General features: G+C 38.9%; 2 protein-coding genes across 2 annotated transcripts; one reads left to right on the top strand and one right to left on the bottom strand.

Annotated features, from left to right (window-relative positions):
• Window positions 1-206: 206 nt before the first annotated feature.
• Window positions 207-13,819, top strand: tuft1a (tuftelin 1a). Its single transcript, XM_026939669.3, has 12 exons — window positions 207-380; window positions 6,983-7,048; window positions 8,119-8,217; window positions 8,704-8,790; window positions 8,907-8,975; window positions 9,074-9,154; window positions 10,284-10,394; window positions 11,055-11,278; window positions 11,645-11,750; window positions 11,848-11,931; window positions 12,056-12,150; window positions 12,253-13,819. The coding sequence occupies exons 1-12, from the start codon at window positions 324-326 to the stop codon at window positions 12,323-12,325; spliced, it is 1,152 nt and encodes a 383-aa protein (XP_026795470.1). The 5' UTR covers window positions 207-323; the 3' UTR covers window positions 12,326-13,819.
• A 3,271-nt stretch (window positions 13,820-17,090) lies between these two features.
• c1h1orf43 (chromosome 1 C1orf43 homolog) lies at window positions 17,091-23,458 on the bottom strand. Its single transcript, XM_026940242.3, has 7 exons — window positions 23,218-23,458; window positions 22,840-22,941; window positions 22,485-22,593; window positions 21,977-22,030; window positions 20,799-20,965; window positions 18,869-18,927; window positions 17,091-18,108 (listed from the first exon to the last, which is right to left on the bottom strand). Exons 1-7 carry the CDS (start codon window positions 23,278-23,280, stop codon window positions 17,901-17,903), a joined length of 762 nt encoding a protein of 253 aa, XP_026796043.1. The 5' UTR covers window positions 23,281-23,458; the 3' UTR covers window positions 17,091-17,900.

Genomic DNA, 23,458 nt, shown 5'->3' with positions numbered 1-23,458 from the left:
CAGTGGAGATCTGGGGTCACGCTTTCGGAATGGGGCGGAGCCTCTGCCTCTGCACAGGTGTGGAGGATAATCAATGGGACCCACGTGCGTTTCGCTCTCGGCGTCTCGCGCAGGCTTCAGTGACGCTCCGAAACCGTGTTGGTGGAGAGGCGGGGAAAGGGGCGGGGCCAAAGCGTTTATCAGTACGACGTTGCGCGAGCTAAATTATACATAACAGAGTGTGTATCGAGTTGGACGCAGGCGGAGGCTTCTAGTCAAAATTATCTATTTGTTTGTTTATTTATTTATTTATTTCGTTTAAAAGAGTTTGTTTCTCAGTGAAAATGAGCAGCACTCGGAGCATGTGCATGTTCTCGGATATCAGAGCAGGAGACAGAGCGGTGAGTAGCTTTGAATAAAGCTCCCTACCTCAGATAGCGGAAGAGGAAACAAACTCAGTTACTTAGTTTCAGTGGTCAGACTTTACTGCAACCCTTACTGACAAAACCGTTTCTACACAATGAGTCTTAACTGTGTAGAGTGTATTATATATTACACTGTATACAGTGTGTGTACAGTGTAGTACAGAGTGTATGTAGTATATAATTATATACAAATACTGCAAAGCTGATATGGGAGAACCTTTTCAGAGTAACAGGAATATTTGGTGGATGGGAACACTGGCGAAGTTCAGCCCATTAGATTCAGTTCATATATATATATATATATATATATATATATATATATATATATATATATATATATATATATCTCAAATATTTTCTTACTTTATATATACTCCTCATATAATGAAAAGCAGACTATTTATTAAATACACTCTCATGAAAAAGTGACCATTATTAATGTGTATTTGGGACCACTGCTGGATTAACCTGCTGTCCCTGGGAGGATTCATTTACGATTTAGGATGATGTGAAATTCCAGGCATATTACAGTAAGTTAAGAAACAGGATGTGCATCAGCTGTAAAGGGAAAGAGCTGAGAGGTGAATTCTGTAAGAAACAGGATGTGCAGCAGCTGTACAGGGAAAGAGCTGAGAGGTGAACGATGTGTATGCTTTTATATTTCTTGCTTTTATGATATTTACTTTCCTAGATTCTAAATATCTCCATTAATTCTTTCTTCTTCTTTCCTTAATTATTCAAGAGTGGTCTCTGTTTCAAAGAATATATTTGTCCTAAGACAGGTTTTCTTTCACATTTAGAGTTTAATATTTAGTTTAGTTTTTAATTTTAGCAAATATGACCATCATGTTGAGTGTTAACTTCCTGCAGTAAAATTTGATCATCCCTCTGAAACACTCAGTGTTTGTTTACACAGCAAGAGATGGAATGAAGATGCCTAAAGGCATATCTGTGTATTTTCATGGATTTGAGCACAGGTACTTTAGTTTCATTGCACCTTTTTTGTGATGTGTGGCTGTGCTTATTTCAGTAAATGTACAAAATAACAGCCAACCCAAAACCTAGGGTAGCACAATAATGTCTGAAATGGTAATCATGATTATTCAGATCAATATTGATATCATTTACAATTATTTATCACAATGTTTAAATGAACAGAAAACAGTATTTTTCTTTCACAGTGAACGTGGTAAGCCTAAGAATAAACCTGGGCCTTAGTCACGTTAATTGATTGGATTTTGACACTGTAAATCAGTCTCTAAACACTATATTATTGTTAGCCAATTATCTCATTCTTATTAAGCTCACCAGCATGTCAGACAGTTGTGTTTAATTCATAGATGGTGATTAAATTGCACTTCATTGCGCAGCACTAGGAGAAAGATAACATCTGCACATCGTGGATGAAAAAAGGTGCAAACTTTCGATTACAAGTCAAACATTTGCACCCGTAACCATTAACCCATGACCTGGGTCATTTTCACCTTGTTGCTCAGATCAGGAGAGAGTGTCTCATGGCTAATAAGTAACCTGTACATTTGGTTTAGTCTCACATTCCTGTGTCACTAGGCAACGTTGTGCCTTCACCAGATTTATCATTCCTTATAAAGAGAAGGGAGATTAATGTGAGTGGACTTTTAGTTGCATAAAGGGAGTGTTTGAACTGCATACATGGCTTGCACGCAAACTAGGGCTAAGGGTGCTATGTGAGACATTTATTGCTTGTTTATTGCTTGGTAATGGTACAGTTGTGTTTTTTTATCTGATGCCCAGATGCCCAGTTTATATATTTTTTATGTGGCATGATTTTACAGTAGGACACACATTTAAATAATAATAATTTTTAAAAGAAATTAAAAGTAAGGAAGGATAATTAGATCTTAACTCCAGTATGATTTTTGGACACTTTGTTTAGTCATAATTTGTCACTTAAGCTGTTTAACAGTTGTTAAGGTTCTGAAATGTAATAACAGGACATGTATGTTGTATTGGTGCATATAGTCTTTTTTGTCTGAGAGATTCTGTTTAGATATTGTGGAAGAGCTTCACATGCCCATATATGTCCGGCTGAAGCCATCTGGAATGAAGTCACAACACTGGCTTAGTCATGACTTATCTCAGATAAGCCTATAATTGCTGATATTACAGAGCACGGTAAATCCACATGTTTTCCAAGGCATCATTATGGTGCACCATCTAATGGGCAGTGTGAAATACACACAATGTAATATGTATATTATAATAAAAGTATATGCTATCACGAGTGACCACCCAGATGATCTACGCTTAAATTCACATCTAAAGTGTACGGTTTTTATCTGTACCAGTGATTTAACTAAGCAGACTTGGTCTAGGATCATGACCATTAGTCATTATCAGGAGAAAGAGGCCAGACTGATGCCTGTGTCTCATTTGCAGCCAGTATCTTAGTCAGCATGTGGAAGCAGAGTAATGGGTCTGCAAGATACAGTTTAGAAGAATAGATCATGAGCGAGTGAGTTAAAGAATGACCTCCTCCTGAGATCATGCTTCTGGAATTCTTCAGGCCACACACCCAGACTCCCTTCTCACTCCAGCTTTGCATTATAGTTTCAAGGCCAAGAGGGAGGAAGAATGAGAATTTCTCTGGATCAGCTACAGTGTCTGTTAGTCAAGTGAAATATATGAAAACCACATGCATGTCATCAGTTGTGTATAGCAGGCTTCTCAAGGACTTTATGTAAATGGTTATGTAAAATGGATGGCTACTGAAAACACGTTTGTTCAGGTTTGTTCAGCTGCTGCATCAGTACTGTTTACCCTCCTCTTTCATCTGTCTATTCATCTGTTATCCCTCTCACTCCATCTTACTCGTTTATCTGTCAGGCAGCTCTCTCTTTGATTATGGTGACTTAAGGTCAAGAAATGTTTGACAGAATTATGTAATACACATACTTTATATAAAACACATGGCTGTTGCTCATATTGATAGAATAATAAAAAAATATCTTCCCTCTTTGTCATGTGGCATGTAGCATGTGGTGCATATAAATATGATCGTAAAACATGGACTGTAAGGAATGTTGAGCAGTTTGTCTTGCCCCTGGTGGTGAAGATCAGCTCAGTGATGAGCTAGGAATTAGAGGAATCATTCAGTGCTCAAGAAACAGATATCTTTGGTTATTGTGCCCTCTACTTTTTAGTGTTTTTATATGTTTACTTAATCTCATTTTATGTATATATTCTTTATCATTTATCTTTTTTCTCCATCTTCTCCTCCTTTTTTCTTGAACTTTGCTTTGTGATTACTGTTATTACAGGCTTTTTATGTGCAGTGTTTATATCTGTAGAGGGTTATAGACTACCCTGAAAGGCACAAATAAATGAAATATTTGTATCATCATTATAATTATTTGTGTTAATTGGATATTAAATGATACAATTCCTTGCAGGACAAGATTTGGCAGGTAGTTATTAGTTCTCTTTAAGGTTAATGCTATTAGGACAATTTGTTCCTGACATCCACTCCTGTTTGTGTGTGTGCTGCTGATCTGGAACACACTGAAAGCTTTATGCACAACCAAATCTCCGGTTACGTCTAGGCTTCTCTTCTGACCTTTAACTGAGAAGAATCAATGAATCTCAGGTGTGTGTGTGTGTGTGTGTGTGTGTGTGTGTGTGTGTCCTGAGCCTTTAGTCTGAGCTAGTATGAGGTTACACATTCCATTCTCAGGGCTTATTCAGTCTCTCTCACCTCTCACTATTTGTACCCCATTTTGTTTTCTTGTCTCTCCTTCCTGCCCACTGTCCTCCTACATTCCTTTTCCATTCTCCCTTACCCTGGCTTTTTCCTGTAAATCAGCCTGTTCACAGCTACTGTTCTATAACATGAGAAAAGGAGTGGGAGGCGCAGGGAAAGAAAAACACAAGGAAGGAAGAGAAGCCTTTTGTTTGTACCTGATTTGATTATTTATCCGATTATGGACAGTAGACATGACACATGTGATCACTGCCTCATGTGATCATTGTCTTCCTTGTTCAATCCTATGCATGTCTTCCTGCTTTCATGGCTTCTCTTTCTTGGCTTCACCCTCACTGTTTGTCAAGCAGCTTCATTTGAAGTGGAAACTTTAAAAAATTTTGTCCTTCTTCCATATTTTCTGGACACATGGATATAAAAGTGTTGTTTGCATTTTGTCCTTTTGATCTTATAGCACATGTCCTTCATTTTACTTGTTGCAGCTTGAATGGAGAGCAACACCAATTTATTATTTATTGCTTCATTTTATACATGTAATTCCTTTAGCTCTTAAAATCCTAATTGAGACTTTAAGCTAAGTAATTTTGCAATTGCCACAATATTAATATGTATATTCCCATAAGCTGAAAACCATTTCAAGAACGGCATATGGCTTAATCAATATGGCAATTTAGACCTTATTTTAGTTTTGCGATTGCTGCTATACCTGGATTGAGATGGCCGTGGCTGTATTTTACTAGCAGAAGGCTCAGCAGTGTTCATACACAGTCCTAAATAAAGGTCATTGGGAATAACAACATGAATACATCAGTGTGTGAATAAGTCTTGAGTGGTTATCAGATGCACAGCAGTCCTGGAAACGGCTGTTGCGATATAAGCAGAATTCTCACCTATACCCTCTTAATGGTCATCATAATCTCTGCAAGATCACATGCATTTGTGCACGCAGTTGCGTGTGTGTTTGATATCGTGCCTAGCTTAAGGTGTGGTATTGAACTTGGCAGAGCCCTCATTTAAATGCTGCTTTGCCTTCTATGGAAACACACATACCCACGCTATCAGCAGTCCGGTGTCCCACTTTAGACAGGACGGAGAGCTGTGTGGACGCAGTAAAGTTGCTCAGGTGAATGTAAGAGTTTTCATATATTTTGTTGGCAATAGAATATTTGGAGTATTGTTATATATCTAATGGTCTTTTCAGCTACTGTTTTTTTAAGTACATACTTCTAAAGGTGTTGCCCAGGATTGTATGGTTACATTATGCTCTGTTTCAGTCCTTGTTTTGACTTTGTCGTGGATGGGAATAATCTCATTGTTTTGACTGGGTGGGCGGAGGTGTGGTTTCATATTGTCTTTCACAGATTTTGTGTGTTGTTAAGGGTATTAGTAAGAGGATATACTGAAGCCATGTTTATTGCAACATTGTGTTCTAGCCAGGTTAGTCACATCTAACACAGCATTGTTTTACTATAAGATATAAGACTTCTATGTAAAGTGTGGGTTAATGTTTCCATAGCACCTATTCCTGCTCAGAGTTTGTGCAGGACGGTAAGTATTAATGGTTTGTGTGTCCATATTATGTACCTTGTTGCAGAGAATTTTCCTTTCTGAAATCAATATTTACCAAGCTTTTGTGCCATCGAGTCCTGTTACACATCAATCACTGATAAGTCCTTGTTTGAGTGTGACGTGGGCACACTTATTCACTTGTTACGTATTGAAGGGAATGTGGAGAGTGTGTAAAAGAGAGAGAAATGAGCATTTGAGAACCCAGATATAGTGATAAGCCTTGCTGCAAATCCAGACAGACCACACACACACACACACACACACACACACACACACACTGCACTGTGTCCATCAGAGAATGCATATGGTATTTCTCAAATTGTACATAGAGGAAGCTATTTTCCTGTTGTATAATATCTGTAAATCTTTTGCTACTGCTGCATAGGGACCTCTGTGTGTCTATGTGCGAGTGGGGGTGTAATTACATTTTTTTTCGTCTTGCACATGCTCTAGTGGAATCCCCACTAGGTTTCTGTAGACCATTCATCCCTCAGTAACTCCCTCACTCATTTAAAATACAGTGTGTGTATATTTTTATAAATAGATATATGATTCCATAATCATAGTATTTGCAGCTTTGTCTAGTTGATAGACGTTAATGTCCTTATGCCCTTTAGTTGACAGACATTAATGTCCTTATGTCCTTGTGCGTGTTAGATTGCATTGTTGTAATGTTTGTGTTTGGATATCACTGCTTGAGCACTTTTGAATTATATTTATGTTAATGTTATAATGCACTGTGTGTGGTTAGATTAGACATTGTTTATGATAGTTTAACGCTGGAGATTGTACAGCGTGTATTCGTGTGGCCTCTGCGTTCCGTCTTCCTGTATTTGTTATTTCACTGTGACCCTGTAGTCATGGGGACATTCCACATCCCTCTAGAGCGCATTGCCCTGTTTGGAGTCTGTGCCGCAATTCAAATGCACATTCAAAACGAGAGCGAAGGCATGCCGGGGGAGTTCTGATATTTTCCAGTAGCTGAGTCCAGAAGTCAAACAGAATGTTCTGTATCTGGCTGGAAGATGTATTTCACTTTTTTTCTTTCCCTTCCCAATAAGTAAGCACTGGCATTCCTGCTAGACTTTTACAGACCATTGGCCTCTCTCTCTCTCTCTCTCACTCTCACTCACACACACACACACACTCATGGGACTATTACTCAGTTTCTCCTCCCCACATTTTCCGCTACTTCTTCAGTCTCTTCCCCCATTTCTAACGGTCCTTTTGTTGGGGCTTCTCCTCTCACTTGTTTCTTCTTGTCCTTCAGGATGGGTGCCGGAGACTCCGACTGACCCTGTACGACCAAATCCAGCAGCAGCCCACTGTAGGAAAGGTAAGACACTGATAACTCCAGAATGCACACCTACAAACAAAAACTCACTTTATGACTTTATATGTAATGTATTAGGAGGCAATGTGATGAGCTTGAAACGACATTAAAGAAGAATTCCTTAATTTATTTTAAAAAAAAAAATGTGGAAGATATTTCAAAGGTCATTGGTACTGGAAATATAAGGAATGAGTGAACAACTGGGTGCACATGTGCTTTTTTTAGCATAAGTTATATGCTGTAATTATAATGATTGTTCAGTCTCCAAGCTTGCTCCTAGAGTTTATACTGCGTTATTGTACTCTGTGTCATAACTACATCGGCTGAAAGCGAATCAAGTTTCATGCCTTTTCTCTCTGTAAATCAGTTCTCTTCAATTCACTGTCACTGTCACTGAAAAAGCTCAAACTGCAACGAAAATGAAAACACTCTCATGTCTGTGTGGCTGTAGTCCAGAACAGAGGGTCTTTTACGCAAGACTCTCGGAGGACCACAGTCTCATTGTTTCAAATACCCAAAATTACATAACATCCCCTCCCTGGCTTTCTCTCCGTCTGGCTTTTTTCCTCTTCCTCCTCCTCCTCTTCTTTGTTTGTGTGTTTATAGAGACTGTTAGAGATTTTTATGTTCATGGATCAGGGACAGATTGTTCTCTTTTCTTTAACTAAACATGCAAATGTCTGGATTTATACTTTATACCTTAAAGTATTTGTTTTCTTTTGAGTGTCATGGCATTATTCATAATGATTTTCCTCTTTCTAGAATAGTACAATATTACACAGTTTTCACAAGCTTTCACAAGTCAAAATTTGATGACAGATAAAGGAAGTGCCATATTAAGAACAGGGAAAAGCATACACCCTGAGGGCTCTGAAACCTTAGAGCTTTGAACATGACGCACTATCTGATTTAGACTGAATGTTAAGAGATTGCCTTTGGGGAATTTACAAATAATTCACGAGGCAACTTAGAACAGATTTTTAGTTGGTTTTTTTTTGTTTGTTTTTGTTTTTATAGAATATGTGCCCTCGATATCAGCCTAATCTATCAACCTGTCCTCTTTATCATTGTAGCCAATAGGGAGAGCATTTGCTTTGGTGCAGCCAACTAGTGAGAGGCAGCCGCTGAAGAACGAGCCCATCAAAGTCGAAGAGAAGGTTGAAGTCATAAAGGTGAGCCATGTGGACTAGTATGTTGCATGTAGTAACAACATTTACATTTTCCATTTACGGCATTTGGCAGATGCCCTTATCCAGAGCGACTTCTAGAAGTGCTTTGAAGTCTCTATCAATAAATACATTCTGATACTGGTTCGCTAGGTCACAGATTAAGAATACCATCAGTTCAAACTCCTGTTTTGGGGTAATATAGTAACAAGCACTCAGACAATACAGTTTTTTTTAAAAGTGCTAATTTATGTACTTTAGGAAGAAGTAAGTCTTTAGACATTGTTTAAAGACTGCCAGTCTTCAAACAGAGCATGAGGCAAGAGAAATGTGCCAGTAACTACAGCTGTGATGTAAAAAAAGGGTGCATCAGTTTAATTTCCAGGGAGCTCTCCAATCCTTTAAAGCTTTCACAACAAACTGGTCTACATAAATGCATTCCTCAAGTGTGTGACCCAGGGTGTGGTGATAGTAAGTGTGTATTTCTTTCAGGTGTATCTGCAAGCGCAGAAAAAGGAACAGGACAAGAATCAGCAGAGTCTGAAGATGCTCTCGGATGAGGTTTCACAAATACAAGAGGTCCGTCAGACTGCCTTGTCCGATTGCAAGCTCTCTAGTGCACATTCATGCTTGCTGTGTGTGTGTGTGTATGTAATGTGTATACATCTGTGAGTCACAAGTACTGTCTTTTCCAGGTGCGATACTGTTTGAAGAGCCTGAGGGAACAGATGGCAGCAAAAAACAGCCACAGAACAGAGCACAAGGCAAGAGCAGTGTGTGTGTGTGTGTGTATAAATAATAGCAGGATGAGTATGGACAACAGGACAAGACATGAACCGGTTTCTGTCTCTCACTCTTTCAGGTGCAGTTAACTCAAACTGGTGTGAGCAGAGGGAATTGTGCTCTGACATCACTATCAACACATGACAGTGACGACAAACAGGTAAGAGGTTTTCACTTGGCCTTTGATAGTACACACACATATGCACACAAACACAAACACATAAAAACTCTTATTCATGGGGATGCATGAAGCAGACACATTTTTGTAAGAGTAGTAGGCATGTAGGGTCAATAGTTTCTTCCTGTTTTTTTTTTTTTTTGGTAGTTCAGAAAATAATGACACCTAAAAAAACAACATTGAAGCAACAGTAACACTTCAGACAAAGGTCTTTTTTTTCCCTAGCCACTGTTTTGTCTGATCTTCTATACAACAGCTAAGTGAACAGGGGAGCTATATAAGACAGATTTGCTATATAAAAATATATTTACATTATTTTTCACCTTTGCCCTCTTTAATACAATGAAAACAATCATTCTAAAGTCCAAACCAGGAAGAATGTTTAACTGTAATCTTTGTATGCACACTGACGTACACAGCCTGGCACCTGAATACACACTTTGGTTCTATTGAAAACTACACACAACCATGCTAGAGAAAAATACACATTCATCACATCCTGTGGCTTTGTTTTTTTACGATGTGCTTTCTAGAAGAACAGTTCCCGGTGCATTCCACATTTCTCAGTGTCTCTTATTGTCCAAAAACCATTTGCAGTGAGAGCACATACACATTGTGCTTTACAAAGCCTCTTTTAATTCCAGAGAAGTTTGTGAATAGGCGGGATTAAGTTCCCCCACAGAGTGCTAAACTGTGAGGGTAGGGTTCAGCTGTGACTGGAAAATGAATGGAAAAAGTTAAGTGCTGCCTACACTACTCAGTACTTCACAGTCAGAGAACACACCCTGATGACGTGCGCACACACACACACACACACACGTACATGTACAAACTGTCCCTTCTTCTTCTGGTTTCTCTTGCCGTTCTTCCTTCTCATTTTGATTCTATAAATATTCCCAAGGAAAGTTTGTTGGTCTCCAGGAGAAGTACGAATACAATATAGTTTTGACGTAGTATGTACATCATAGACTAGTCTATCAGTCTATCAACAGAAGTGCTGCATAACTGATGAGAAACATATGTTTAAAAAAGTGCAACGCAAGCACGTCCATAATTCAAGTCAGGAGCACTTCAGTTGCTAACTCTCTTTCTGTCTCTCTCTCTCTTTCAGGAGTCTGTGGATGAACAGGAGCGAGAAAGGATGAGGGAAGTCAGCAAGAGACTGTACACTCAGCTTCAAGAGGCAGAGAAAAGACACCAAGAGGAGACAGAGAAATTACAGGTGATCTCTAGTTCACACCTTCTTTCTTTTCTCTATATGCAATGGTATTTTGTTATCCATCCGTATGTCATTATAGCCGTAAGCACACATAGCATCGTAACGGACGCATTCCAGAGGAACCTGTATGATCTGAAAATGGGTTTACTTCATTCTTTTAACCCATGGCATAGAAGGTGGAGTTAGTCGGGGTGTGTTGCTGGGAAAGAGCTCCATGTGTCACAATAATTGAATGATGGCTCATTTTTTCCCAATGAAGTAATGTTTTCTTCTGTGCTAATGTTAGCTTCCCAAACAGATACTCTGTGTCATACAGGTCACGTCAGAGTGATCGTATAGAAACCCTACAGAAATAGAATTAGTGTGAAATATATCTTTTACGTCTGGTTTCTTCAATTATACATTCCCCCTTGCTAAAATGTTTACATTTTAAGGGTATTTAGGTAAATACACACATATATACATAAAAAATGTGTTCACATCCTATCCTAGCCTATCCACTTAATGCCAGATATGTAAATTAATTTACATACTAATTTTTAGTTTTCTTATGGACAAATACAACATTCACATAAAAACCCTGCTTTGTGGAAACCCCACTTTCTCTCTGTCTCTCCAGTCTTGTCAGTCCTTGAAGCTTATCATTTCTCTGTCCTCCCTCAGGTTGAGGCAGGTCAGTACAAAAGGCAGCTGTCTGAGCAGAGTGATCAGCTGAAGGAAGCTCATCTTAGAGCACAGCAGCAGGACCAGCGCATCAGAGAGCTCCAGCGGTTGATGGGCGGCATGGAACAGGAGAGCTCGTCCCTCAGGGATGAGTTAATGACCAGGGAGGCGGAGCTGCTGCAGCTGCGGGAGCTGAAAGAAGAGGGTCAAGCTGACAGAGAGAGGTGAGTAAACAAGTACTTATAAATGAAGGTCAGGAGGTTTGGTTTAGCAGGTGGTGCTAGGAAACAAATGTCCACTGGTTGGTCTAGTCCACCAGTCCAACTTTTAGCCATTGGCACAAAATCCAGTGTCAGGGTTGGCTGACAGTTAAGGGTCTTGGGTGGTGCCTATAAGGTTGCAAGTACAAATAAGAATTGGCTCAGCATTTGATTGCCAATAAATGTGGAAAAAAAAACAGTTAATGACAACCCCTAGTGAATATGGAACAAAAAGCTACATGTTCTCAGTGGACATTCTATAAGACCACCAGTTAAGGTTTGATGTTTTCTTAAACTAAGATGAATTAAAGGCTACTGTGCCTTGTGTAGATTGGAGGAGTTGGAGAAGGAGAATGCTATCATTAAGGAGAAGATACACCACCTTGATGATATGCTCAAGAGCCAGCAGAGGAAACTCAGACAGATGATTGAACAGGTACCAAATCACACCTGGATTGATGGCATCTTATTTTACACATTTTTATAAACACAGTATACACATTTTATAAACACTCATGTTTTCTCTCATACAGCTGCAGAACTCGCGAATGGTAATTCAGGAGAGGGACCGTGTCATCAAAGAACTTGAGGAGAAAGTTGCTTTCCTTGAAGCAGAGGTCAGCACACACATGCGTGCACACACACACACACACACACACACACACAATGTTTTTCCACAGATATTTTCTGGATAATTTCTCTTGTGTATTCATCAAATGGATGAATCACTTGTTTATACAGAACAGAGAGCTGCGTGATCAGATGGACTATTTCCTGAACGGTCAAAGGTCAAACTCTGGCCTGTTGTCAGATTCCAGTGCTCAAATTGTCTACAGGTAACACACGCATATGCACTCACACACACACACACACAAACACACAAGCTCCATACAAATAAAATGCATACTAACAGCATCTTGTCTTTCTCTTTTCCACAGTAAGCCTCTGAAGCCCTCCACACAAAGTAACAAGAGTCTGCCGTTCATTAAAGTCATAGAGATCAAGTCATGAACATCTGTAACAACATTATCATAATCCGTATCTGAATGCAGCAGGTCATTAGTCGTCTCCGTACATTCTCAAGCACAACAGATTGTAATGATACACAGTGTCTCGTGCTACGAACCACAGCTGCACAGTGCCCTTGCTATCTATCCTAACGACCACAGACGTACACGACTGCAGCTCAACACAATAAGCATTGTCAATTTTGTATGTAATTAATTCCAGTTATATATTGATGTAAATAATCTAGGTGTAGGTTTCAACATGTCACAACGTGCCTGTGAGCATGCATAAACTGACTTGAACTCAGCTGAAGTATGAGTTTAGAGGTGTTAAATACCTGTAGAGTAGCTTTTAACCAGAATGAAGAATAGTGCACCAAAGCATAACTGAGTAAAGAGAGGGAGTGAATGGTGTGGTATTCCTTTGAGGCTGGCCCTCTGGACACAATACTGCCTTTTTGTGAATACACAGGCAGAGGGAAACACTGTGGCCCTTTCACTTTCTCTCACTCTGTCTATTTGGCTTGAAGTTGAATTACTTAATATCTGACTGTTTTAATTATTAAACACACAGATCCTATGATCATCAAAAAAGCTCTTAACAGCTAACAAATTTGTGTAAAGATATGGAGAGGGAGCAGAGAGCTTTACCAGATGCTTGAGATTAATGAAGGAATTGAAGACTATCTGTATGGTTTTGATTCATGCATGCAGCTGAGTGCCCAGACAAGGTGCTAAAAATATTCTACTAAGTCCACAATCTTTTTAATGATGCTACTCAAAAGAGAAGTCGTTGATGAGCTAGGAGGTGGAAACCTGTTTAATTTGCTATGTAAACCCAAACCACACCAGTTGTTTTGTTCTGTTGGGAGGGAGTGAGCAGCACTCGTATTGAGTTTCAGCCTTTAGTTTGAGATCTTTTCTGGGCACTAAATCTGAGTTACACCCTTAGCATAGGTCAGTTAGAAACCTACTAAAATGTTAACCTATTTGTAACTTGTCATGATCTCCACTGTCCTGAAATATTTGACTGTTTCAATTAAACAATAGAAAAATTAAACAAATTTTTAGATAGACCAAAATGCCTTGCCAAAAAAATTTGAGACTCTGTCAGGAGTTTGAGACCTTCTGTCAGGACAGTAAAATGAGTATAAAGTAACAATCCTCATTACTTAGATGAGTTAAAGAAGGATCTTGGAAATTTCATGTATATAAAAAAAATTTATTGGACTCTGTTGAAAAATGCATTTCACTAATGTTTAATTCACCACCAGGTTTTGTACATATTTGCTTACTCAAGAAACTTCTCAGTTCCTGCTTTTTGTGTATTTAGATTCTGTAACTGTCCATAAATGGCCTTCAACTTTGCACTTACCGTCTGCTCTTTATTTAATATAAAAAATATTTTTGTAGTGAAACATGAGTGGTTTTATAGTTGCTGTATTAAATACCATGTATATTTATGCAAGATGAACTTTTAATAAAGTGATCTAAAATATTCTTTTGATATTTCATGTTTTACAGTACTATGGTTGTGAGTTTTTGGCCTTTGGTTTGTCTAGTTTAGATTTATGGTACCATGTTTCTGTAAATGGTTTATGAATTGCAGAAGGTCGATGCAGTTAACCTGACAGGCAAACTTTATTTGTATACTAAAAAATAGTGACAGGGAAAAAAATTACTAATCTGGAATTTACAATATTGCCTAATAACTGAATAATGAATATGGATAGCTGCAGTCATTTAAATTCACTGTTAGCCTACGAAGAGTCACTTTGCATTTGAAAAGTGTTTTAACAAGCATTACAATGGAGCAGCTCTTCCCAGATTACTTGAACAGTTCAGAAACACCATAATTATTCTCCTTTTCGGTGTGTGTATGTATGCCTATCTGCTTATGTTGCTCTGCTTTTAAATATTGATGTGATTGATTGAGAACCCAAAGAAGCCTCTAACTCTCAGCTTCTAGCTACTTCCACTTCAGTGTGATAGTGGACTTGAAATTCTTATTAGAAATTGTTTGACTGCATTTCAAAAAAGTTTGGTACAGTTACTAATGTATTCATTCACTGCCTGAACTTCACTGACAATCACAGTGTCTCACACAAACACCGCCATCCAGTGGTTAAGAACAATTCCTTGCTTGGCTTGTCTGCTTGCTGAAAAGGGATGTGTTGCACTATTAAACATGACATTAGATACAACAAGCAAATACACACCCACACCAGCCAGTTTATTTGGAAAGCCGTACTAATCCTGGGTAGGACCCCCCTTTTGCTCAGTTTTTGTGGCATGGATTTCACAAGGTTTTGAAAACATTCCTTCACGTCTATGTTGATATGATTGCATCACATATTTGCAGCAGATCTGTCAGCTGCACATTCATGGTGTGAATCTCCCACTCGGCCCAATCGGTTTAGATCTGGTGACTGGGGAGACCACTGAAGTACAGTGAACTCATTTCACTGTAGAGATGCACGGAATCAGCGACAATGCTCAGGTAGGCTGTGGCAGCCAGACAATTCTTAACTAGTATTAAACAGTCCAATGTGTGCCAAGAAAGTTTGAAGTTGTTCCTCTTTTGGCTGCTCCCATTAGGGGTCGCCACAGCAGATCATTGCTCCGCATATTTGATTTGGAACAGTTTTTATGCCGGATGACCCTCCTGAGGCAACCCTCCCCAATTTTATCCGGGCTTGAGACAGGCACTGAGAGCGCACTGTTGCAACCCCAGTGGCTGGGGTAGGTCCCCTGGCCGGGAATCGAACCCAGGCCGCAGCGCTGAGATTGCTATGGCCTAACCACTAGTCCTCCAGGGACCATATCATAGGATGATTAAAAATGTCTATTGATAGATATTTTCCTACATTATCTACATCTGCCAACTTTTCGGCAGCCGATTTATGTCAATAAGGTCAGAGCCAGGAGGTACTAGTGGTGTGCTGTAACAAAAACAAAAACAAGCATGGAGGAGTGTGACACAGTCCAAAACTCCCACAACACTCCAACACAGAACAGGTATCAGCGCAACTAAAAGATGAGCAACTTGTTCCTGAAACTTGAAATTGAATAGTGTTTTAATATTTAGTTTTTAGATTTTGTATTCGTCATTCCCATTTTGACAGTCTTGTTTTCCTTATTCTCATTTATGACAGTTCAATGTCACTTCTACATTAAAGGAGAAAAGAAAAAGTGCCTTTCACTGGAGTTCACAGAATTATTGAAAAGTCATGCATGCATGCAGTTATTTTGTATAGTTGTATAGTTTTTTTCTTCAATTTTAGAGAAAACAGAATATACTGTGATATATATCATTTCAAGATATGAAATCATCCATATTGTGATATGGTTTTGACTTTTCGCCAAGCCCTGCCTCACATCAGTACATCACCACCACCAGCCTGAAGTGTTGACACAAGGCAGCTTGGCTCCACGAATTTAAGCTGTTAACGAAGACATTTTTCCCACTGTCCAGTTTGGGTGAGACTGTGCACACTGGAGCCTCAGCCTCAGATTGTTTTTAGATGACAGGAGTAGAACCTGATGGGGTCTTCCGGTGTTGTGGCCCATCCACCTAAAGCTTTGATGTGCTCGAACCAATCTGGTCATTCTCCTCTGACCTCTCTCATCAAGAAGGTGTTTACACCCACCAAACTGTCTCTCAGTTAACTTCTTTTTTTTTTTTGGTTTGCTTGTTTTTTTCACACCAGTCTCTGTAAACTCTAGAGACTGCTGTGTGTGAAATTTCCAGAAAATCAAGTTTCTGAAGTACTCAAACCAGCCCATCTGACACAAACAACCATGCTACATTTGTTCCTCATTCAGATATTTGATGTGAGCATTAACTGAAGCACTTAAACTGTATCTGCATGATACAGCTGGATAATAGTTGGCTAACTGGATAACTGCATGAATTTGCAAGTGTACGTGTTCCTAATAAAGTGGGTGATGAGTGTTAGTTTATCTAGTTACAATCACCAAATCCAGATGAACACTCTGAATTCTCACCTGAGTCCAGGTTGCTTAAGGTCTAGTCTTGAATAATGTTTGATCATTTTTGTTGACTTAAACAACAGCAAAAAAACATCCAAAAAGTTGGTGTACAAGGTTTTCCTCCTACCTCAAAGATCAGCCAAGATATGTTTTGTGTCTCAGGTTTGCTTCTTTAGTTTTACACTGGAGCCCAAAGCTTATGTAGCTAACCAGTAAACAAAGCTAATTCATTACATACTCACCTCAAAAGACTGGTTGGTTAAGCACCAGTTTCATTAAAGTGCAGAATGAGTTTGTATTTAAAAATTAAATATACTAATTAAATCAAACCATATTATCAATTTAAATCATTCTAAGATAGAAGTTCTTCTTTAAACGATGGAAATGTAAAAGCAACACTCACCTGAGTCTGATGCTTGTGTGAAGTGACACCAGACTACGTGTGGAGATAGAAAGTGCTTTCAGCTTTAAGCTTACTGCTACACCTCACAGTTTTAAGATATGTGACGTCCTTTCATTCATTTTTAGAAATGACAATATGCAACACAGTGCCCAAAACCACAAACAGCAAGCATTTCAATAACTGCAACATTGTTTGAGGAGTGTGCGTGAACATTTAGCAAACTCCTCTTGTTAGCTTCACAGCTCTAGCACAAAACTAAAGGATCGAAACTGGAATACCCAACACTGACTACATTTGAGGTAAGAGAAACATGGTGTACATTTCTGTCACCAAACCACTGCTTTGAGCAGTGCTGTACAAAAGACACACTAGGTTTTGTTTTGATTAAGAGGATTCATGATTTAAGACACATATGCACAGCCCCTAAATGCATAGCAGTTCTAGTTCCAAATCCATCACTAAAATTCTTACATTCCTCCTGTACACACACTGCAAATAAAGTGCACTTAAAGGACTTCACATATGTACAAGCATTTGTCCCATCTTGTAGATTTCCCGTTCTAACATATTATTCTAATTTAATACCAGATGCTACAGTTCCGTGCTGACTGTGTGGGAGAATTACATAAAATTAAGCATCGAAATGGCTATTCGGCTCTTTCTAATCCCATTGTTTGTATCTGAAAGCTCCCAAACATTTACCAAGTGTTATACAGTATGTCACAGTACATTTTTGTTCAGGTTTTATAATCTCTTTGTGTATTCTCTAGTTCATACAGGCAGCTCTGAATGAAGGAATGCTGAGAAACAGCGGCAGTGACTTTTCCTCAGTAAGTAACACTGACAGCATTTTAACCAATAAATCCAGTCGCACCTTAACACTATTAACTCCCACTATCTTTTAAACTGTGTCTCCCAAAGGCGGACTTTCAGCTTGTCACTGTTGCGCAAACGCACAGACCAGTCTCCCTTTGGCCTGTCACAGATTGTCCTCTGTTCTCTGTGCCAGTTCCTCTCTATTCTGTAAGTCACTAAGGTATAAACGACCCCAGATTCAGTCTTTAATACTCATCCTCCACTCCAGACTGCAGTGCAAGGTCAGCAGAGTCCTCTCCACTACACCAAGGCCAGTCCATTGTCAATGTCAGGCCTACCGTGTGTCTGACTGGACAAGCATAGTTTCCTATAACGTGCTCTCGAGTGTATTATAGTTGTCCTTGAAGTTCTTGAGCTCTAGGAAGTGTTTGGGTCTCTTGCTGCGCTGGCCTGAGGAGGGCAGATATGTCACCTGGATGGTGGAGGCTGAGGATGGGCCAGGCGAGCTCGTCAGGTCTTTAGCTGCTGACTGGTGCTGCTGGTTCAGGCTGTTGGAGCTGGAGTGCACCTTTACACTGAGAAAGCAAATAGTGATCAGAAGACATTCATGGGATAGTGTGTGTTTGTGTGTGTGTTAGAGAGGGATGAACTGCTGCTGCTGTGGGAGACCCCACATGGACACCCTTTCTTCAGTGGATAATCTCACCTGGATATTTCACTCAAGAACTGATGCTGTTATCATAAAGACACGCATTTTATTCGTAATAATGACTTATAATGATTTATAATCCCACTATCTGACATCACCTTGAAGAAGATGGGTTTTCTTTTGAGTCTGCTCATAATGCTACCTTCCTAAGGATGTAATTCTGAGGTCCAGATGAATATAAAGAGAGAGCTCTTCTGTCCTATAAGTGAGTATTACCTTCTATAAGTGTTTTAAAAAGGTGTTATACTTGTGTTTCAGAGTTACTCATAGTGCACAGTTTAAAGGCATTGTCTCCGTATGGGACACTATGTCCATCACTTTCCCATCTCTGCACAGCTCACTGCGGATCTAATGCTCACAGTTTGACTTGATTTTTTTTCAGGATGATACTGCACACACTACCACATCACCATGTGCTGCTAGAAGGAAAATAATTAGACTGCCTAAACTACAAACAGAACTCATAATTCAATGCCTTATAAAAGACAACTTATTCTTCTTAATACATGTTGTTACAGTAGAAATAGTTTTCAGTTTGTCCTTATACCTGTTTTATTACTGCATTTGCCACTGCAAACTCAATTACTGTGTGTAATTGAAAAACAGACAGAGAGGAGTGCACTCACATGGCAGCCAGCTCGGCCAAGTCTTCTTTGTATTTCAGGAATTCAGCTTCGCCGAACACCTGCCAAAGGAAAAAAAAAACAAAACTGTGACTTATTTCAGATGTTATTTCAATATAAAAAAACTGTATAACAAGGTCTGCTAAAAGCCTATATTAATTATGGTTAGTAATAATTAAAACCCTAATTAATTCAGGTATAAGTGGCAATCTTGGAAACCTATCGTATCTCACTGTGGCTGAATCTGGCAAATGGCTAACAAAAAATCAGGTTTTAGCCAATATTTTTATTTGCCAGTAATATGATGACTTTAAGAAACCATCAATATAGTATTTCACTAAAGTGATGTGGTTGCCTTGACTATCTTCCTGCAATGGTAAAAATAGTCAGTCTGCTTAAAGGCTGACTTATATCTTTTTTTTTTTAATTTATCCTGTTAACTATGTGTACGCAAGATGGCTGCCTCAGAAATTAACACAACACTGTCCCCCCAACTGACTATATAAACTAACATTGTGTCTCAAATTTCATACTTATGTCCTATTTTGGACTGTTATTGAGTACTAACACTAATGGTTTTCCTATTATAGTAAGTGTTCGAATTTTAAAAACCTCTTAAACCTACCGAAAGGACTGTTTAGTGTACCAGTCTTCTGTATTTTCTACATTAGCAAATACTTTTAAATGCATGGTCAGAGTTTTCATTGAGATGACAACAATCACATCCACTGCAAGAAGTTTTAGAGAGAGAGATGGAGATGTTTTGGCTCTGACGTGCCATCTAGTGGCCTCTCTTAAATGTCTGAAACTTTGCTACTGAAAGTCACACTTGTTTTGAGTACAAAATATATATATTTTAGTTCAGAAAAACCTATAGTTTTCAGAACTTCATGTAGTAAGAAAATGCACAAATTTCCCCATATGAAGGGGGTTTCCCATGATACCACTCATGTATCACAACTGCAAGCAGTATTCCACACAATATGTCACAGAAAACTTTCAATGTGACCATAAAAAAAGATAAAAACTGGGCAGTTATTTTAATCAACAATGAGATTAGTTGGTGTATTAATGTGGATGTCAAATCATCATCTCTCAGTGTGCCACACAGCCTCTCCCATAGTATCATTTCAATAGTAGTTTCAGAGTACTTCTGTTTCACATACACAGAAACAGCATATACAGTGGGGTCCAAAAGTCTGAGACCACACTGAAAATATGGGATTTTTTTTTTCATTTAAAATTGGAACTAAACAGAAAAAAAAGGGAAATATTTAAAACAAAAAAAAAGCAATTTAATATTAATATTCAAGATTCTGCACTATTTCTAGGTCCCTATTTAAATGTAAGCAAATTTGTGATATTGCCCATGTTAACTGCTTTGTATAAAGGTCAGATTTTCCTCATGCCTAATCTCTGCTATTGAAGCAGGTGTTCAGACGACACTCTGATGGATTTGATCTAAACATGGACCATAAGGTTCTGTGGAGTCCATGCCAACTCGAATGCACACGGTCATTAAAGCAAAAAGGCGATATACCGGATACTACGAAACTCTGAAATTCATTTAAACATTTCAAAACTTTTCACTCAAGTTGTTGTCAACAACCTAATTTGTAATGGAAACTGCTGTATTAAATTAGAAAAGAATGCAAAATAGAAGCATTTTCACTAGTGCTCTCAGACTTTTGGCCCCACTCTAGGACTGTTTAACCCAAAGAGTTTTGGTGGAATATTACTATAATTTGTGAATTGGAATATTAACAGAAAAGAATGCACTGGGCCAATTTAATTGATCTATTTATACTTATTGACTCACATATCTTTATCTTTCAAGATATTCACCAGTGCTGCTATATTTACCCCTTTCCCCTCAGTGTTGTTTCTAGTTTATTTAAAATGAGGCTTCTGTCACACACACAAGCTCACACACCGCAGTGCCGTGACGAGCGTTGTAGTAGCCCTCCAGCAGTCGGTCAATGAGGCTGCTGTGGCTGGTTTTGATCAGTGAGTGAGAATTGCGCAGGTCCAGCAGCCATTTCCTGTAGCAGGGGCCGGTGAGAGCACTGGGGCTGCGGGCCAGATCAGGAGAAACAATGCCTGCGTGTGTGAGAGATGCAGGTCAGTGACAAAGCAAATCAGACACAACAGAAATGAAGCCGCATACATCACTGAACACATCCCAGTTTATTGTTGCACTCAGGAACAGCTGTTCTAAATTAGAATTACTGAATGTGGTAATACTGCATCGGTGTCACTATTAAACCTAGGAGGCTTTTTCAACTGCACCTAATGTTTCTCTTTAATGAAGAGTAACATAATAAGAAGAACAATAAGAAATCTAACTGAAAAAGCAGGAAGTTTGTACTTCCCTGGCGTACTGATGAAAGTTTATGAACCCTCTGGAAAGGAACCTGTTTGTGCATGAATGGATCCAAAATGTTTTCAGTCATTATCTTGAGCATAATAGGTCAAATTACCTAACAAACACGTTGTCTGTACAAGCCCAGAAAAGCTATGCTGCATAGGTTTTAAGATATCTCTCCCCACAGAACATGTATTTATTTCTAGATACACTGGTTTTCCTTTAAATGACTCAACACTGTTTAAACTTAACTTTTTTTAACTTAACAATAGAATTAGGTTTTAAATAAGTGCATGTAGAAACACTAGAAATTGTTATTTACCTATAAAGTACAAATATTTGTCATAATGGCACATTAATAACCTGTAGTTAACAATTGTTGTATCATTTCTCTAAAACAAAATACTTCCTGAATGAGCTGCAGTGAGAACTAATGTGAAGTGTTCATCAAAGCACATGCTGCCAAATTCCAGACCAACCAAAGAACACCCACAAGTGCAAACAATTCAGTGCACAAACCAAATGAACCAAATTAAAATGTCACAAAAAAAATCAAACGCTGGCGCAGACTTTAGCAAACAAACTCGGTGTGAAAACATGACATTTTAGAGACAACCTCAGTTCTTTCCAAAGGTGTTCACAAATTTTCTCACAGCTGTATGTGGTCACCATTCAGGGACAGAAGTGTGAAGTGTGAAGATTTACACCACTATCTGCTAGCATAAACTCTGACGCGGAGCTCTTACCGGTGTCTCTGATGGCATCCAGAGCTTGCATTCTGTACAGGTAGTTATAACAGCCTGCAAACACACACACACACACACACACACGCACACACACATACAATATAACATATTAGAGGCAGCTTAAAGCCTAAATCTGTTCAAATATCACTATCACTGCGATGTTTGTTTTTCCACAGTTTCAGTCAGGTGCTCAGCTGTTACAGAGTAATAAAGATATAAATATGAAGCAGGGATAATCATTTGGAGCTGGAAGCCATTATCTTACTGTTCTCTAAGCTGTGTGAACTACACTTTACTTTTTGTAAACCAGACAATCAAGTCATAAATAAAAACTGACCTTTAGACCTTATGTTTCAGATCACTGATTTTTTTCCCCCCTATTAAGCACGAATAATGTTTCCATGTGACTTCAGCGCGGCAGACGGCCACTCACTTCTCACAGACATAACAATAATGTTCAATGTAAACACATGCAGTGTGTTTCAGGCTGGACCAAACACTTTCTCACCATTCTGCCCGCGATGCTTCAGCCTGTCGTCATCCTGTGACAGCAGCCGAGGCTCATAGTGAATATTATTCACTTTAGACAGCCGAGAGTCAATCTCTTCTTTGAGGGCCTGGAAACAGATTAATAAATTATTATTATTATTACTACTATTATTATTGTTAATAATAACATTAATGCTCTATTGGAGCATTCTTGTTAACAATAATAACAATAAAAATAACAATAAACCCAAATCATTTGTTGTTGTTATTATTACTACTACTACTACTATTATTATTGTTATTATTATTATTATTATTATTAATAACATAAATGCCCCAGTAGAGCAGTCAGGAAGGTGGGGCAGCTCGTTCACCTTGGGGGCGTTGTGTCCCACCGGGGCATGCGGTCCTCTGCGGGACTTCACAGCGAACCTCATAATCTGCCTCTTCATAAAAATAAACAGCAACACAAACACCTGAAACACACAAAACACACGAGAGAGGACGTTAGCGAAATGCTAGCTTAGCCGAGCTGTTCTTCACTGACCCCTCATAACTGAACACTCATTTCCCTTCAGCTAATTTCTCTCATGTGGACACTACGCTACGCTGTAGTTGAACAGAAATGTCTGTGTACTTGCTTTTCACTTCTAATATATTTGGCGTCTCTTAAAATAAATAATAAAAAAGAAACGCGCACACATACAAATTAGCCCGTGGCTTGTTAGCCACCTAGCAGGCTAGTTCCTTACCAGGCTCCCGTAGGCCATAACTAGCACTACATTTACTCCAGAGAGGGGCGAGTCTTTGTTCATTTTCGCAAATATTTCCCCAGCCCTAACTCTAACTAACTACAGCGTTCAAATTTCCAAACTATCTATTCTGACTTAGCATTATCAGAGATCAGAAACATCACAACAACTGCGCCCGCTTTCCGGAGCGGACGCCCCTACATTGTTGACAAACAGCCGGGGACCAGGTCACGTGATCTTC

This window comes from Pangasianodon hypophthalmus, chromosome 1 (genome assembly GCF_027358585.1).
Source record: "Pangasianodon hypophthalmus isolate fPanHyp1 chromosome 1, fPanHyp1.pri, whole genome shotgun sequence".
Lineage (NCBI taxonomy): Eukaryota > Metazoa > Chordata > Actinopteri > Siluriformes > Pangasiidae > Pangasianodon > Pangasianodon hypophthalmus.
This window is presented reverse-complemented; position numbering and strand designations above follow the sequence as displayed.

Bases quoted from the DNA above. Each gene is read 5' to 3' on its own strand.
- tuft1a (XM_026939669.3), top strand. From the start codon at position 324: ATGAGCAGCACTCGGAGCATGTGCATGTTCTCGGATATCAGAGCAGGA. The intron at 381-6,982 runs GTGAGTAGCTTT...CTTGTCCTTCAG, and splicing joins TCAGAGCAGGAGACAGAGCG to GATGGGTGCCGGAGACTCCG. The intron at 12,151-12,252 runs GTAACACACGCA...TCTTTTCCACAG, and splicing joins AGTGCTCAAATTGTCTACAG to TAAGCCTCTGAAGCCCTCCA.
- c1h1orf43 (XM_026940242.3), bottom strand. From the start codon at position 23,280: ATGAACAAAGACTCGCCCCTCTCTGGAGTAAATGTAGTGCTAGTTATG. The intron at 22,942-23,217 runs GTAAGGAACTAG...TGTGTGTTTCAG, and splicing joins TTATGGCCTACGGGAGCCTG to GTGTTTGTGTTGCTGTTTAT. The intron at 22,594-22,839 runs GTGAACGAGCTG...ATCTGTTTCCAG, and splicing joins TGGGACACAACGCCCCCAAG to GCCCTCAAAGAAGAGATTGA.